Source organism: Sarcophilus harrisii, chromosome 5 (assembly GCF_902635505.1).
Source record: "Sarcophilus harrisii chromosome 5, mSarHar1.11, whole genome shotgun sequence".
Classification (NCBI taxonomy): domain Eukaryota; kingdom Metazoa; phylum Chordata; class Mammalia; order Dasyuromorphia; family Dasyuridae; genus Sarcophilus; species Sarcophilus harrisii.
This window is the reverse complement of record NC_045430.1, coordinates 7236000-7249284: the sequence shown is the minus strand read 5'-3', so window position 1 is coordinate 7249284 and position 13285 is coordinate 7236000. Positions and strand designations below refer to the sequence as shown.

Sequence of the window (13285 nt, the reverse complement as noted above, 5' to 3'; positions counted from 1 at the left end):
TAAATGACCCAAAAAGTATTTTTCTGAAAAGATTAAAACAAAATTCAATCAGAATAACAAAAAGTCAAGAATATCAAGGAAATTAATGGGAAAAAAGTATGTAAAGAAAGGAGATTTAGCCGTATCAGTTTTTAAACTATATCATAAAGCAGTAATTATCAAAACTATCTGGCGCTGAGTAAGAAATAGAAATGTAGATCAATGGAACAGAGTAAACACGCAATTTAGAGTAGTTAATAAATATAATAATCTTGTATTTGACAAGTAAAAAAACAAGATTTGGGGATAAAAAAAAATCATTATTTAGTAAAAATTGTTAGAAAAACTGAAAAGCAATAAGGCAGAAACTAAGGCATACACCAAGATCTTACACTATTTATCAAGATGAGATAAAACAGGTACATGATCGATATATAAAGATATTACAAGAAAGCATGAAGAATATGGAACATTTTACTTATCAGACTTATGGATAGGTGAACAATTTGTGCATAAACAAGAGATAGAGAAGAGAATGAGGTCTAAAATGGATAGTTTCAATTACATTAAATTGAAAATGTTTTGATAAAACAAATGTACCTAAGATCAATAGGAAAGCAGAAAATGGGGGGGCGGGTACTTTATAGTCTCTCAGATAAAGTGTTTCAAATATATAAAGAACTTTGAAAAACATTCAAAGATGAAAAATAAAAAATAAAAAAGAACTTTGGAAACTCTATTAGAATATGAGTTATTCCCCACTTGATAAACGATCAAAGTACATGAACAGGAAGTTTTCCAATGAAGAAATCAAAACAATTTATAGTCACATGAAAAAGTGTTCTAAATCATTATTGATCAGAGAAATGCAAAGGAAAACAACCTTGAGGTATCGTTTGACATCAATCAAAATGGATAAAATGATCAAAGGGAAATATAACAATTGTTAGAGGGGATGTTGGAGGGAAAAATAGAGACACATTCATTGTTGGTGGAATTGTAAATTGATCCAACCGTTTTGGAGAACAATCTGGAATTGCCAATGCCTCTACTCTTTGATCCAACAATCTTACTAGTAGATCTATTTTCAATGTGTATTAGGAAAAAAGGAAACTATGTTCTAAAATCTTTTTCGAAGCTCTCCCTGGGAAGGCAAAGAACTGGAAATTGCAAGAATGCCTGTCACTTGGGAAATAGCTGAACAAGTCATGGCATATTATGATAGAAAACAACTCTATAAAAATTGATGAGCTTGATGATTTTAGAAAAACATAGAAAGACTTGTGTGAAATAATGAAGAGTGAAATGAGCAGTATAAGAACATTGTCTACAACTCAGGTTCTTTAACTGTGGTTCACAATCCCCTATGGGGTCTCGAAACTGAATGTGGAAGTTGCAAATTTATGATTTCTTATCAGTAAATGTTTTGTTTGTATACCTGTTTTACATACTTATGTAACTGGGGTCACATAAAAATTTCTTAAGCTAAAAGGGGTTGCAAGTGGAAAAAATTTAAGAAGCCCTGATATGCAGTATTAACAATATTGTTTTAAGAACAACTTTGAATGAAAAAGTGATTTCGACTATCATGAAAGCCCAAATTAATTACATGGGATATATAAAGAAAGATGCTATATACATCCAGAGAAAGAGCTGATAAATAGAAGTATGTATAGAATGATTTTACAGATATGTAAATATCTGTGTCTAATGGTAGCCATCTCTAGGGTAGGGGAGAAGAAAGTGGGGAAAAGGAAAAAAAAGAGAAATTTACACGATAACTTTATTTTATATTTGAAAGGAATCACAAGTTGTACCTAATAGATTTGCAGTTCCATGTGCAATCATCTTTTCTAATTATCTTATATTATAAAAATGCTTGTTTTATTCCATAAATAAAAAATAATTCATAGAAAAAAGGAAACAAGAGATTTTTTTTTCCTTGAATTTTACCCAGACATATTTTAATGAGCTGCTCTACAATTTAGTGCTCATTCAATATGGTGTGTGTGTGTGTGTGTGTGTGATTTAGATGATCCACTACAAGACTTTTAAAAAAGTGAATGTGGTATACTTTAACATATTTAACATGTATTGGTCTACCTGCCATCTAGGGGAGAGGATGGGGGGAAGGAGGGGAAAAGTTGGAATAGAAGGCTTTGCAAGGGCCAATGCTGAAAAATTTCCCATGCATGTCTTGTAAATAAAAAGCTATAATAAAAAAAAAAAGAAAAGAAAAAGATATAATTAAAAAAAAATAAAGTGAATGTGGCTTCTTTTTGCAAAAAGATTCCACTAGAATTAAGGCAGAGAAAACTTAGCTTTGACTGAAATTCCCCCCACCCCGATCCCATATTCTTTTTCTCTGCTGGAAAGAAATGTTTCAGGTTGGTGGTGCTTCGTACCAGCCCTCACACTTAAGAAATGCTTGTTGACTATTAAACTAAGTTATTTGACATTAATTGGTCCCACAAGACTTCCTGACACACAAAACTCATTAAGAAACAAAGCTTGCCTGTTCTCTTAGGGAGGTTTCACAGCTGCCATTCGTGGAACCCATAACTTCTCCCAAATCCTAGCTGCCCTTGAGCCCAAGAGCAGGATCTGGCCTCCCATGCCGACAACCACTTCCTACCTGTCTGACCTTAGTACCATTCCCTTCTCCAAACCTCAGTGTTCTCCTCTGTAAAATAATTGGTTGGGTTTAGATGAGTCCTGATGGATGGGAACTCCCAAGGGCAAGAATTGACTTTTGTCTTTAACTGTACCCTCAGTGATACTGCACAGCTTCTGGCTGCCCATGGTGCAGTCCAGACAGCGTTAAAGAAAAAGTGAGCTGATTAGAAGTCCAAAGCAAAGCACTCGGAACCTCACGAGCAAAGAGAGACCCTGCAGGAAGCAGACCCCTCTCTCACATTTCTGGGATATTCATCTAAATCCCAGTCCCATCAGCCAGGGTCCTCAAGGTCTCTTTCCTCCTGTTGGCCACATATCCTGCAGTTCTAAAACCCCCAGTTTCTCATCCTCTGCCTCCTCTTTCCCAGCCTCTACTCTCCTTACTGCCAAACTTGGGGTGCAGCTCTGGTCCTGAGGCCCCGTTGCTGGAGATGTTGAGTTGGAAGCAGTTAGCTGCTCTCTGAGATTGAGGGAGAAAAGAAGAGGGTTGTGGGAGGGGGCTGAGAGTGGAGAATGTCCCAGAAGGAGGTCTTGGACCTTGAGATCTCACTCCTAGTAATTCTCCAGACACAGTAAAAAGAAAGATACCATTCTTTATTTCTTAGTAAAAGTGTGAAAGGTCTGCAGGTGTGGCTGGAGGGCTGAACCTTGGCCGGGGACCCCCAGAGCAATGGTCCAGCTAGCTGACAGTGATGGTGAAAATGGAAAGTAGGGAAGTGATGGGAACCTGCTGATCGGCAATGATGACATGACAGGGATGGAGTTTGCAGTGGGGTGTCAATGATAATGGTACAGGATAATGATACAGGATAATGTTACTGAGATGGAGAGGTCGGCCGAAGGGGTGGCCGGTGCCCCAGAGGTGTCTCTGGGCTGATAATTCCTCCTTCAGAGAAATGGGGAGAAAGGGGCCTGACGACAGGCTGGTGTGTACAAGGGAAGGGGCTGGCCGCCCCTGGTGAGGCAGGTGAGCCTGGAGGGGCTATATGAAGACCTAGAAGTCTGGGCTCAGTCCCAAGCAGAGGCCATTACCAGCGGAGGATCCCGGGACAATATTTGTCAATGAGGCTCTGGTAGTAGGGCCGAAGCTCGGACACATCTGGCAGGTCCTCCGACTTGGTGTAGAGATCAAATTTACTGTGAGAGGGTCAGAGAAGGGGGCGGTGGGCTTGAGCATGGTCCAGGAAGGAGGAGCAGCCTCTGCCCTTCCCCCTCTCCTTCCCCTCCCTGGCTTCTGTCCCTTTTAGTTTAGGATCAGCTAAACTTGACTGAGACATTAGTGGCTGATAATGGCTGCGGGGATCCTTCCTCCCAAACGTACTTCCTGCCTTCCTGACCCAGGGTTCCTGCTACACAAACACTCATTCCATACATGAATGGAAGGATGCCAGCAGGGACCCGTGATGCCCTAAGCCCCTGCATGAGTCCTTGGGAAGACTCTCAGACTGTGGTGGGCCGTGCTAGGGGTGGAGAGAAATCCGGACCGGGTCGGAGAAGGAGCAGCCAGGCTCTGCCCTTCTGTCTCTGCCTCAGTCTCCCATGTCTGTGCTTTCCGACTCCTCAGGCCTGGGCCGGACCTGGTGGGAAGGCCTCGGTGCTACCCTGCCTTGGGACACTGGCCACTGGCCACACAGACTCTCTGGCTACTTGCCTGAGAGTGTAAGCAGCTGGGATGCGGGCTCTGGACTGCAAGGTCAGGCCTCCCTCCTGGGCTCACACAGGAAGCCCCTGAAGGCAGGACCTGTGCCATTCTTCACACCTGGATCCCCAGCACCCAGATGTACACGTGGGCACTTTATACATATTTATAGAAGAGAAGAATAGGGTCCAGAGCCCAGGATGGCTCATCTCTTACTGAGGAGTCCCCCAGCCTGACCCAGGCTCACCCCTGCTGCTGCTTCTGGCTAAAAGGCTCCTCCCACACATCCTGCCCTAAACAGAACATCAGGGGGTCCTCTGAGCTGGCTGGAGGAGGGGAGCTAGAGCCGAGTCCCCGACCCCAGCCCTTACTTGAACTCTTGGACCCAGGGCAGCATGCTGAGGTCATGGGGGCTGCAGAGGTGCCGGTAGTCACCACCCGTATGCCAAGGGTAGAAGGAGTGGAAACGGATCATGTAGAAGGCCTAGAAGGAGGAAGGGAGGAAGTGTGACCCCTGATTATTCATTTCCTCCCTAGTCCAGCCCCCCAACCCCCAAGCCCCTGGCTTCATCAGGTGAGTTCCCCTGATTCCAAACCCTCCCAAGCCCACCCAGGCCACCTTTTGGGGCCCGGCAACTGCCAAGCTCTTGCTTGCCCCAATTCACCATCAGTCCCTTCCAAAGTCCAGCTCTAGGTCCCCAGAAAGCCTAAGCCCAACAAGACCCAATCGTACAAGGCCATGGAGCTCTCTTCTCAGAAGTTAGCAACTGGAGGCTGGGGGTTGGACATTCTGGCCCCACTCACCTCAGGAGGCAGGGAGAATTTGTTGAACTTCATCATTTGATACATATACTCTGTATAAGAAGAGATGGTCACAGGCCTGGCCTCCACCCTACAGGCCATCAAAGACCCCCCCCCAACCGCCATCACCCCAAGAGAGATCCCACAAGGCTCCATTCTACAGAACCTGTAACCCTTTTCCCAGGAGCCCACAGACAGCAGCGGTGGCTCTGAGTTATAAAAGGAAAGTTGGGGTTCATGATTTTCATTCCGGGGGTCCCTATGTCTCCTCTGTGATTGAGGGAAGGAGGATTCTTTGGGGAGGGCGTCTTTAGGAGAACACAGGGTGGAGAGGGTGAGGGGGGAAGGAGGAGGCCAGGGGAAAGATCTCACCGTCATGGCCCCAGGACATCAGTACGTTCTCCAAGCCACAGTGCGGCTCATACATCCCATACTCGGTGCTGGAGGGTTGAGACTGTTAGGGAGTTGGTGGGGAAGGGAGAAGGGCAAAGGCCTGGGGGAGGGGGACTCTGCTTTGATTCAGGCGCAAAAGGAGGGATCTCTGGGAGGAGAGATTTGAGAAGAGCTGTCTGAAGGAGGAACTCTTCAGGGTGGGAGAAGGGAAATGGGGTGGGGTTCTTTCTCTCTCTCTTTCTTTCTCTCTGTCTCTCTCTGTCTCTTTGTCTCTGTCTCTGTCTCTGTCTCTCTATCTTTAAACACAAAGTAATATAAGCCAAAGTTTGTGTGTATGTATTGGGGGGGGGGAGAAAATAAGGGGAGGATCTTTATATAAGAGATCTGTTGGGGGGTCTCTCTGTAGGAAAGATCTTTAGGAGGGACTGGGGGAGGGATCTCTGGGGTTGGTGTGGAGGGGAGGAACTTGGGCAGGGGCTTATCTAATGGGGAGATCTCTGAGCTGGGGGGGAGAGTCACCAGTATCGAGGGTCCTTGATGTCAGGATTGTCCTGAAAAGTTGAATCCCAAAAGACTACAGATTTTTGGGGGCGGCAACCCACAGGAAAGGTGTCTCCAACAACCGACCACTGGATGTGGGAAGCAGCAGAGTCATGGACTTGTGGTCACAGCTCATGGGACCTTGAGCCACCTCATCTCCCCAGAATGGATCAGAGTCAAGAGCTCACAGCCCAGTCCCTTGAACCCGTGGCTCAAAATCCACCTAGGCAGTGACCAAAACTCAGCTTGGAGTTCCTCCTAGTCTAAAGCCCAGAACCTAGAACTTAGAGCTCAGAACCAGTCCACCCTCTAACCCCCAGCTCAGAACCAGTCCACCCTCTAACCCCCAACCCAGAATCCTTAAACCATAGATCAGAACCCAGAACCTAGAACCCAGAGCCCAGAACCAGTCCAGCCTCTAACCCTAACTCCAGAATCCCTAAACCATAGATCAGAGCCTGGAGCCCAGAAGGCAGTACAAGAGCTGAGCCATCTTAGCTGATCCTTCTTACCTGAGGCTCCCCAGCCATAACAAGGACTTTCCCCAGATCATGCAGCAATCCCACCAAGTGGAACCAGTCTAAGGAGGAAGGACAAGGGCAGGTGTTGGGGAAGAGACTTCTGAGAAGGTGGAGGTAGGAGGAGGGGGTAACTGCAATGGCAGCTCTTGGCCTGGGAGGGCAGAGGGGTGCCCTACTGTATGCTACTAGCACCCCAAGTGCAGGAACCTATTGTGATCCATGCTTGGATCTCCCTAGAACCTCTTCAGCACCATCCACCCAGGGACCTCCAGAAATATCAGTGAGATGAGTTGTACCCATTCTACAAAGGAGGAAGCAGGTAGTTCGATCCACCCAGCATTTATCTGAGCTCTCCTATGTAGGAGCTTAAGGCAGGGGACTAGAGATGCCAAGAAAAGTGAAAAGCGGGCCTTGCCCTCCAGGAGCTTACATTCTCTGGAGAGAAACTTCCTAGACAGAGTTAAAGGTACAGGACAGTTTGAGGAGAGAAGTCAAACCTAAGCAGAGCTTTCTGTGGCTAACAGTCTGAGGGGACAGCTGCGGGGTGCCCAGAGTCACTTTTTCTCATTGTCCTGAGTTCAAATTCAGCCTCAGACACTAGCTGTGTGACCCTAGGCAAGTCATTTCACCCTGTTTGCCTCAGTTTCCTTAGCTGAAATATGAAGGGAAGAAGGAAATGGTAAACCACTCCATTATCTGCCAAGAAAACCCCAAATGGGGTCACAGAATCAGATGCAATCGAAAGAACTGAACAATAACAATGGATTCTGAAAGACAGAAGACAGGAGGGTGGGTATAACAGGAGTGGGAGGTGCCGTTTTGCCAAATTAAGGGAACAGCAAGGAGGTCGATCAGGGAGCGGCAGAGAGTGTGTAAAGGGGCATACTGAGGCTGCCTGGAAAGACAGACTGGGGTCAAGTCTGAGGCCACAAGAAAAATTCCACTGGGTGTCCATCCTCCTGTTCTAATCAGAGAGAGACGGAGAGCTCCCGCAGGGGATCAGATACCAAGGCCTGATTTTCCCTCTGACCTCCTGTTAGCCACTTGGAAAGGAGATTGGACCCTTGCACCCTCTCTGTGGCCCCTCCCATTCCACTGTTCTAGGATTCTTTCTCTTCTTTTCCTCCTCCTTCTCCTTCCCTTTGTTCTTCCTCTTCTTCCTTTTCTTCCTCCTCTTCTCCTCCTTCCTCTTCTTCCTCCTCCTTCTCTTCCTCTTCCTTCTCCTTCTATAAAGAAAATCCTCCTCTGTGTAACACTGGCCTCCAGAGCCCCTTCCATAGAGATTGGGGATATTCTTACTGTCTCTTTAGGAGGGATGAGGATCTTAATTATCAGTGGCAAGAGGTGCACATGAGGTACAGAAAAAAAAAAAAAAATGAGATTTTTTTGAGAGACTGAGGAAGACACTGTTAAAGAAAAATATGCCATGGATTGTGCAGGGCTCTAGAGGGATTTAGAGGAAGGAGAGAGTGTTTCCCCAAGGTTGCAATCAGGGAAGGCTTCATGTAAGACATTGCCTTGACACCACTGATTCAGAATCAGGGAACTTCAGGAGTGAAAGAGGCCGTAGTCACATCTAGTCAGACCTTGAACTGGGCAGAAACTCCTTCTACAAATCCCAGAGCTGTTGTCAATCCGACTTCCAAGGGGAGAACTCTCCCACACCCCAAGGCAGTCTCTTCTCCCTGGAGATCACCTTTATTAGAGAATGTTTCCTTCTTCAAGCCTGAACTGGTCTCTCTATAAATCTCCAGTGTCCCTGGTCTTGCTCCCTGGAGCGAAGCAGAATGGAGAGGAGGAGCTCTCCTCCTCAGGGCTGCTTTCCAGATATTTGAAACCAGCTCTCTCATTCTCCCTTTTCTTTCCAGGGAAAGCATCGAGGCTAAACACCTCAATCATCCGGCTGCTCTCAGATCCCCTCTTTCCTTTGAGCTTTCATCACAGAAGCAACGTAATAAAGTGGCAAGAGTGCGGGATCTACAGCCTGGGGAGACCTGGGAGGAAATCCTATTTCTCACACTGACTAGCTGGGAATGAGCCAGGACAGCTCCATTAACTCCATGAAGTCTCAGTATCTTCATCTGTAAAAAAGGGGGAAATGCCGGGGCTCCCTCGTATGTAGAAAGGGCTTTGCAAAGCATATAGCAGTAGAAATGTGTCAGCTGTTGCTTTACTTTTCCCGTCTTCCTTCTCTGGAGGCCCCTTTCTAAATTACTTCCTATGTATTCCTTCCACCTGATACTGATCTCCATACCTGGGAAAGAAGAGATTTGAAGTACCTCTTCAGGATATATGTTCCTGGAGGGCAGGAATTATTTCCTCTCTGACACTTGCTTGATCTTCAGTGCTCTGCATCTTAATTAATGTTTGTTGGAGGGAAAAAGAATTTCTTCCTAAATGTGGGGCCTAGACCTGGACTCAGTACCCAGGATGCTCTCTGATGGATACAGAAGATCATCATCTCACTTTCTCTGGGCCTAGTCCCCAGACAAGACATGACCACTTTCTGCCACCGCTTTAATGTGCGCCAGCAGAAGGCTGGTTTTCCCTCCCCAGCTCTGTCATTCTGAGCCAAGTTCTTAGAGAACCCTCTCCCCTCCGACTGGGGACCCTGGCAGCTATAGCAGGTTCAGCAGCAGGATCCCTCCTTCCTCAAGTCCAGGGACTTAGGACAAGCTGCTTTCAGGCCTTGGATTCACAAAGGATGTCGGGAAAACTTTCAAACACTCAAAACCATCCCTAAATGGGACATCAGGAGATAGTGAGCTTCCTGTCACTGGACAGCTTCAAGCAGAAGCTGAAGGGGTCCTTGAAGAGTATGCTGTGGAGGGAATTACTGCTTACATGCAGAATCTAGGTTCTAATTCTGTGAATGAATACAGTAGAGGAATAATTGAATGGGAGCATAATAAAATAATCATAATCTTTTCAGTCACAAAAAGCCCCACCTGGGCAATAACTCATCAAGCACTGAATATCAAAGACTAATTACTTTGGAAATAATAATCAGAACAATGGACTATTAATCATAATCCAGTGAAACAGTGTTTTTGAATGAATGAGTATATTAAATAAGTGATTGGGTGGAGAGAATGACCTACAGTGATACGGTGCCATAAGGGAAAATGATTCCATGAACTTCACCCTTAATTCTCTGACCACAGAGACCTGGGCTGCTCCTAGATTTGGGGTTTGGAGAGCTATGACTCACACATCCCGTGGTCTTGGGTTTTTTCCTCTGTCTTTCTGTGACTGGGCTGGGTTCCTTCTTCCCTTCCTCCCCACCTGCACCTCACTCCAGGGCCGGGGAAAAGGATGTTCTTTCTTGTTCTAAACCTGGAGGTTCCCCGAGTCTGGCCCTTTGTGGTCCCTTAACTGTTATCTATTCTGCCTGACTCCCATTATCTCTTATTCCCTGATTCCCTGGCTCAGGTGAGGAGGGGACCTTCTCTAGAGGAGAGAATGTGACCTCTGATCTCCTCAACCCAAGAAGGAATTGAAAGAGGCCTGAACATGAAACAAGATTTTAAGTGAAGGAAGTGAACAGAGAAGCCTTGGAGATCACCCTGTCCAAATCCTGATTGTGCAGAGGGAGAAACTAAGGCCAAGTGAGGGAACTAGCAGCAGGGGCTGGGACCATCAGGACCAGAGGGGTCTCTCTGCTGCCACCACCCCCCTATGTAAGACTGGTGCTCCATGTGTGTCTGTTCCAGAGAAGATACAAGGAGAGAGCTGAGAGCTCTTAAGGAATAGGGACAAAAAGAAGGAACCCCTGGGAAGCATGAGATACCCTTGTCAGGGTGAGCCTTTCGGATGCCCTCGGCCGTCTGAAATGCATGGAATGAATTGGGAAAGTCCACATCGGGATCAGACTCATCCACCAGCCCATCCAGCAGATCCACAGCCTCCATCACAGTCATCTTTTTGAAGGAGAATCCACCAAATTCCACGTGCTGGGGAGAAGAACCATATTTTGGAACAAGAATCCATTATCTTCTAGGAATGGATCCAATAACCCAAGGAAGCTATCACTCCCAGGTGATGAGCTCTATCACCCCCCAGATCACAAGCTCATCCATCACCCCTAGGTCACAAACTTCATCACCCCCCAAATTACAAGCTCCATCATCCTTAAGTCACAAACTCCATCATTCCCAGCTCACGAGCTCCTCACCCCCAGATCACAAGCTCCTCATCCCCCACTTACAAGCTCCACCATCCTTAGGTCACAAGCTCTATCACCCCAGGTTACAGATCCATCACTCTCAGGAAATAAGCCAACACCAAAAGCATGAAACCCTCACTGAGGACGGAGCCCACCATTGTTGACTCAGATTTGTCACCACAAGGCAAAGGACCCCTTCTCCCATCTCACCTTCTTCCTGACAAAGTCCACGGTTTGGTGGGTGTGCATGAGCTTGTAGGTAGTGTAGACTCGGTCCAGGAGGGGTCCTGACTGCAAGTCCCAATTGAGTTAGATTCCAGTTTCTCCCCCTCCCATCCCACTGACACCTTGTCATCCCTAACCCCGTGACCTTCTCTCTTCTAGCCCTTGGCCGCCCATGCCCCAAACCCTTCCTCCTTCGTGGCCCCTGAAGTTGCTCTCTCTGGATGGCCAGGACCAGGGAGCACTATCAGAGTCAAGTTGGAAGCTCTTACGGTGTAGTTTCGGAAGTTCTCCTTGTCTTTGCCCCCATCGGGCTGGTAAATCTGAGAAGGGTCCGAACCCTATGGAGAAAAGGAGGAGGTGAGCTTGGCCAGTTTGGGAGAGCAGGGGGAGGCTTGTCTTCTATCTAAGAAGGCCTCAGGAGGGGCAGGAGAGGGTAAGGGAAGCAGCCCACCAGGCCCAGAAGCATCAGTGTCTGAGAGAGAGAGAAAACAATGTAGTAACCCTGGGAGGGCTGGGACCACGGCCCTGGAAATGTCAGTCTGGGAAAACAGAGCCCCACTCAGGCATGCTCCCCTGCTCGCTGACACTCCTTCTCGACCCACCAGCCTGGTTCAAGTTCCCTCTCAGACACGCCTGGGCCCCAGGGGTTGGGGGTGAGGGACCTCCTGGGAGCCAAGGGTCAGAGCAGAGAGCCCTCCCACTGTGAGGCGCATCCCTGTTTCAGGAGAAAATGAGACAAGACATCCTAAGTTCAGCTGAGCCTGTGACCCGAAGGGAGGAGAGCAACTGAGGACAGGAAGAAGGAGCCAAATTAACTGACTGGCCTCCCTCTCCTAGGAAGGAAAGGATCTAGAGGGGAGACCCAGGACTTCGGAGCCACAATTACTATGAGATGTTATAGTTGTTGCCGTGCCTCTGTAAGCCTCAGTTTCCCCACTAATGAAATGAAGAGAGTGGCTCTAGTTCCCAAGATTGAGGGGGAAAATGATAATGCAGGTTTGGGGGAACCTGGGAGACCCTAGTCTTTGGGTTGCGCTCCCTTCTACCTGAGTTTTTTCAACCAGTCACTTGCCCTCCACCCCAGCCTGCTTCCTCTTCCTTATTTGTCCCTTAGCAGCCTATTTGAGTGGATCTTGGGTTCTATAGGAACTGGGGCTAAGCAGTGAACCCAGGATCCCAAAACATATTTCCCAAACCATATACCCAGCCCTTCTTTTCCCTCAAAGTTTTGGAAGCAGACTGGGACTGGGGGGGAAACCCTGGAATAGCCGAGCAAGTAGGGAGGTACCCAAGATGTCCCTGTCACAGCCTGGAAAGGGGGTATCTAGGAGCTCTGGATTTGGAGCAGTCTGAGGAGGGAAGACCCAGGAGCTCAGGACCCTGAAGCAACTTAGAGAAAGGGGATAATCAGCAGCATTTTGAAAGGCATCCGGAGAGACAGGACACTCACCACGAGAACTTTCATCTTGACCACAGGCCTAATGGAGAACAGGATGGAAAGGGGGTGTATGGCTTGTCACTTGTGGCTTGTGTGTGATCTGTCTAAGCCCAGGGGGCTCTTATATATGCCCTTAGGTTACATAAACATCAGTGGAAGTGACCAGATCTAACTCAAGCTAGTTGGTCCTAGCCAAGAGGTAATTAGTGACCATTTAATCGGCTGACCTTGGCCTGCTCACTACTAGTTAATAAGTCAGAGTCTTTCCCCTTCCCCCTTCCCTGGAAGGCCCACTCTGACCTCTACTCCACAGACAACCTCTTTAGAGAGAGAACAGGATGGGGGTTAAGATGGGATGGGATGGGATTGGCTAGAATGGGGATGGGAGAGGAATGGGTTCTCATGAAGCCCCAAAGAAGGCAAATTTCAGTCAGAAAACGAGGGGGGTGGGTCGCTAGAAGTTGTTGGAAATCCTACTTAGGAGCTCGAACCGCCTCAGTTTCCAGTCAGAAATGTGCCAATGGAGAAGCATTAAATCATAAGGGAAAATTGGGAAGACAACCATTAATCAAACCAGGATCGTTGAGGCTCCCCTCTCTGACCAGGCGCCGTGATGCTAGGGGAGAGAGGCTCCCAACAAGGAGGACAAAGGACGGAGGAGTTTTCTCACATCTGGCAAGAGGACCTTGGAAGAAAAATACTCTACTCTGTGTTTTAGCCCCACCTATCAGAGACAATTTATGGATATATATATATATATATATATATATATATAAACATCTTTACTTAGACAAAGGTTCAGTGTGCCCTCCGCTAGTCAGAATACTCTCACACTCCAAGCAATCGTCGCCTTACCATTTATAGTAATCTCAAAACCAAAGATGAAATTGAACAATAAAGCAAAAACA

At 47.2% G+C, this 13285-nt stretch overlaps 1 protein-coding gene across 1 annotated transcript; it reads right to left on the bottom strand.

Annotated features, from left to right (window-relative positions):
• Window positions 1-3227: 3227 nt before the first annotated feature.
• Window positions 3228-12485, bottom strand: MIOX (myo-inositol oxygenase). Its single transcript, XM_023505539.2, has 10 exons — window positions 12390-12485; window positions 11209-11277; window positions 10925-11005; window positions 10340-10502; window positions 6541-6608; window positions 6008-6117; window positions 5468-5535; window positions 5099-5148; window positions 4666-4778; window positions 3228-3792 (listed from the first exon to the last, which is right to left on the bottom strand). The coding sequence occupies exons 1-10, from the start codon at window positions 12402-12404 to the stop codon at window positions 3684-3686; spliced, it is 846 nt and encodes a 281-aa protein (XP_023361307.1). The 5' UTR covers window positions 12405-12485; the 3' UTR covers window positions 3228-3683.
• Between the last annotated feature and the right edge of the window lie 800 nt (window positions 12486-13285).